Raw genomic sequence first — 2867 nt, forward strand, 5'->3', positions numbered from 1 at the left:
CCCCCCCCCCCCCTCTGTCTCTCTTCCTCTCTCCCTCTTCCTCTGTCTCTCTCTCTCTCACCCCCTCTCCCCCCCAGGCTCTATGGGAACAGGTGGTCGTGCGTGTGACCGGTCGTCGGTGTCCGTGGACGGCTGTGAGGTGATGTGCTGCGGTCGAGGCTACGACACGTCGAGGATCAGCCGGACCACAAAGTGCGAGTGCAAGTTCCAGTGGTGCTGCTCGGTGCGCTGCAGCGACTGTCACCAGCAGGTGGACGTGCACACCTGTAAAGACCAGACGTGACCCGACACCTCGGAGCGCTGCAGTTCATGTCTGTGATAAGAGTTTAAAAGATATATCAGGATGTCAAACAAATAAAACAGGTTAAACATAAAGAAGCTAAGAAGTGAACCACGACATCACCGGAGACGGAACACTGTTCCTCTTCATTCACAGCTCAGATCTGAACCATCCGTTGTTCTTACGTCACTGTATTTATTTACTCACCAGTGTCTTTGTTTTGTGTAAATATGTGGTTGTGTAAATTAAAATCAGATGTCTAGAGAATGAAACATTATCTGTAACCGATAGGAACGCTTTAACCAGCTCGCTGCACTTCCTCCTGCCGTGAGAGCCAATCACAGGACTCGTATCCACTGGCTGAGATTAAGGAACGTGGACACTTTGTTGTTAAGACCTCTTTAAAAAAAGGACGATTGTGTTCTCTAGTTTTCACTCTTTACCTACAAATCATGTTCACGTCGCTGCAACCATCACTTTTAAAAGTTTTAGATTAATGCAGTTTAAGATCAGATTGAAAACCTTTGATAAAAAATGTTTTTCTGTTTTTCATGTCGTACAGAAATGGAGGTGCAAACAAAAGAAGCTGGTTTTAGAAAGTGATGAACAGTTCACTTGTTTCGTCTTAAACGGGGTTAAAAATGTGAAACCTCCGGCTCTTAAAAATATATTTCCCGTCTCAAACCCCTGGTGGACGCAGATCAAACTCTTGTACCTGTGGACTGAGATGTTAGTTTGTGGAGGAACATTTAAAACCTACCAGGCGTGTTGAGATGTCGTCGTCTGTACTCGGGCTTCTCTCCGGGTCGAGGCCGTCAAACTGCCGTTAAAACGGCGCGAAGCAAAGAAACGTCGGGAGGAAGTCGGCTTGCAGCGATACACAAAAAGTCCTTTATTGTATTTTTTTGTCTTTTCACTTTTTTAATGATGGCAATCGATCACTTCCTTTTTTTTTTTTTTTTTTGTACAACAAAAGAACAGCTTTAAATGATTGAAAACCCCCAAAAATGCAAACATATCAAATAAAGTCAAAACCACATCTGGATTCCAGTGTTTTGCCTTTTTCTGTCTCCCGTCTCTCCTCGTCTGTCCCTCGGTTTGGTTTTGAACTCGCTGATCTCGGCACAAAGGTGCGTCAGTCCGGTCCAACGCAGCGCTCCGGGTTTCAGTTCGGCTGTTTCTGTCCGGAAGGAGGTCCTGGTCCTGGGTCTGATTCGGGTCGGGTCTGGGTCAGATGCGGGTGAGTTGGTGCCAGAGGCTGGACGGCAGGATGCTCTCCACCTTCTCCATGATGAAGTTGAGCGGAGCGAACAGCGTGCTGAGGAACTACGAGGGAGACGAAGAACTGTTATAAACGCAGGAAGACGTGGAACAGACGACACAGAAGAACTAGAACTATTTAAATCTGACTTCATCTTTAATTAAAGGGAAACCTTAAAACCAAAGAATGTTTTCTTTTTAAATATTTTGCATCGACAAATAAGTTAAAAGCACCAAAGCTCATTCTCCACTTCAGGAAAAACTAGTTTTCACATAATAATCCCAACTCATGGTCCACTCAAGAGCTTTTAAAGGAACTTTAAAACAGAACATTTGGTCTTCATCCGCTGAAAAGAAGACCATGTGATACAGTTGAAAGGCCAGTAAATGGACCTCGGAAGAAGATTGTTTAGTAAAAACCACTTTGATAAATCCTGAAAGCAAAGTGTTAACGGATCAAACTCCCGGTGCTGATGAAGACGGTGTGATACGAGATTTAGTTAGGGAGCAGCAGGCCTGTGTGTGTGTGTGTGTGTGTGTGTTCCAGCTCTCAGGAGGTCCTGTAGATGTATCTGCTGATAGTGTCACTTCAGTGGGGGAGAGATGAGCTCACTCACATTCCAGGTGAGCAGCACAGCGCTGCTGGGAGGAGGAGGAGGAGGAGGAGGAGGAGTTTTAACCTCAGGTGGTGCAGAAAGTAACAATCTAGCAGCTTCTGAACTGAAACAAGAGTCCACCAGAGTCCCTTTAGAAAACCTCTCATTTTACTGCAGCAGGGTCTGACTGTCTCAGTCCTCCCAGAGAGGAGAAGCTCTGCTCCTGGAGGAGGAGACGCTGCTGCTGCTGCTGACGGGAGCTGAGCTCTCCTCCTCCCTCCAGAGCTCCGGATGTGGGTCTGTCCACGGTGGGCCTGTCCACGGTGGACCTGTCTCTGCTGGAGGATCTGGGCCTGTCCACGGTGGACCGGTCTCTGCTGGAGTCTGAGCTGAAGAGGTTTCTTGATAGAGGACCAGGACTACACTGAGACTGGTTCAGTCTCACCGTAAAACTTTCCAAACAAGGGAGAACAAGTGAATTTGTGTGTGTGTGTGTGTGTGTGTGTGTGAGAGAGAGAGACTCACAGCTTTAGCAAACACTCCCATGAGCTCGGGGAACTGGTGTGTGAGCAGAGCCAGCATGGCGGTGAAGGAGCAGAGGCCGGCTGTGAAGAGGATGAAGAAGGGCAGCTCCTTCTTCGGGTAGACCGACACCTCGTGAAACACTGCTTCCACGTGGGACGAACACACACACACACACACACACACACACACACACACACACACACACA

The 2867-nt window shown here is 47.7% G+C and overlaps 1 protein-coding gene across 6 annotated transcripts in view; it reads right to left on the bottom strand.

Annotated features, from left to right (window-relative positions):
* Positions 1-1148: 1148 nt before the first annotated feature.
* Positions 1149-2867, bottom strand: part of st7 (suppression of tumorigenicity 7) — an 8923-nt gene continuing 7204 nt past the window's right edge. For 2 of the 6 annotated variants that reach the window (XM_031839527.1, XM_031839523.1), the window contains 2 exons: positions 2662-2801; positions 1149-1606 (listed from right to left, as the gene is read on the bottom strand). In XM_031839527.1, the coding sequence (XP_031695387.1) occupies positions 1511-1606; positions 2662-2801 (236 nt within the window). In that variant the 3' untranslated portion in view covers positions 1149-1510. Of the gene's footprint in view, positions 1607-2661; positions 2808-2867 lie in introns of all 6 variants that reach the window. The other 4 variants (XM_031839526.1, XM_031839528.1, XM_031839525.1 and 1 more) reach the window with 2 other exon arrangements.

The sequence above is a fragment of the Anarrhichthys ocellatus genome, unplaced genomic scaffold (assembly GCF_004355925.1).
Source record: "Anarrhichthys ocellatus isolate YVR2014 unplaced genomic scaffold, GSC_Weel_1.0 scaffold1686, whole genome shotgun sequence".
Taxonomy (NCBI): Eukaryota; Metazoa; Chordata; class Actinopteri; order Perciformes; family Anarhichadidae; genus Anarrhichthys; species Anarrhichthys ocellatus.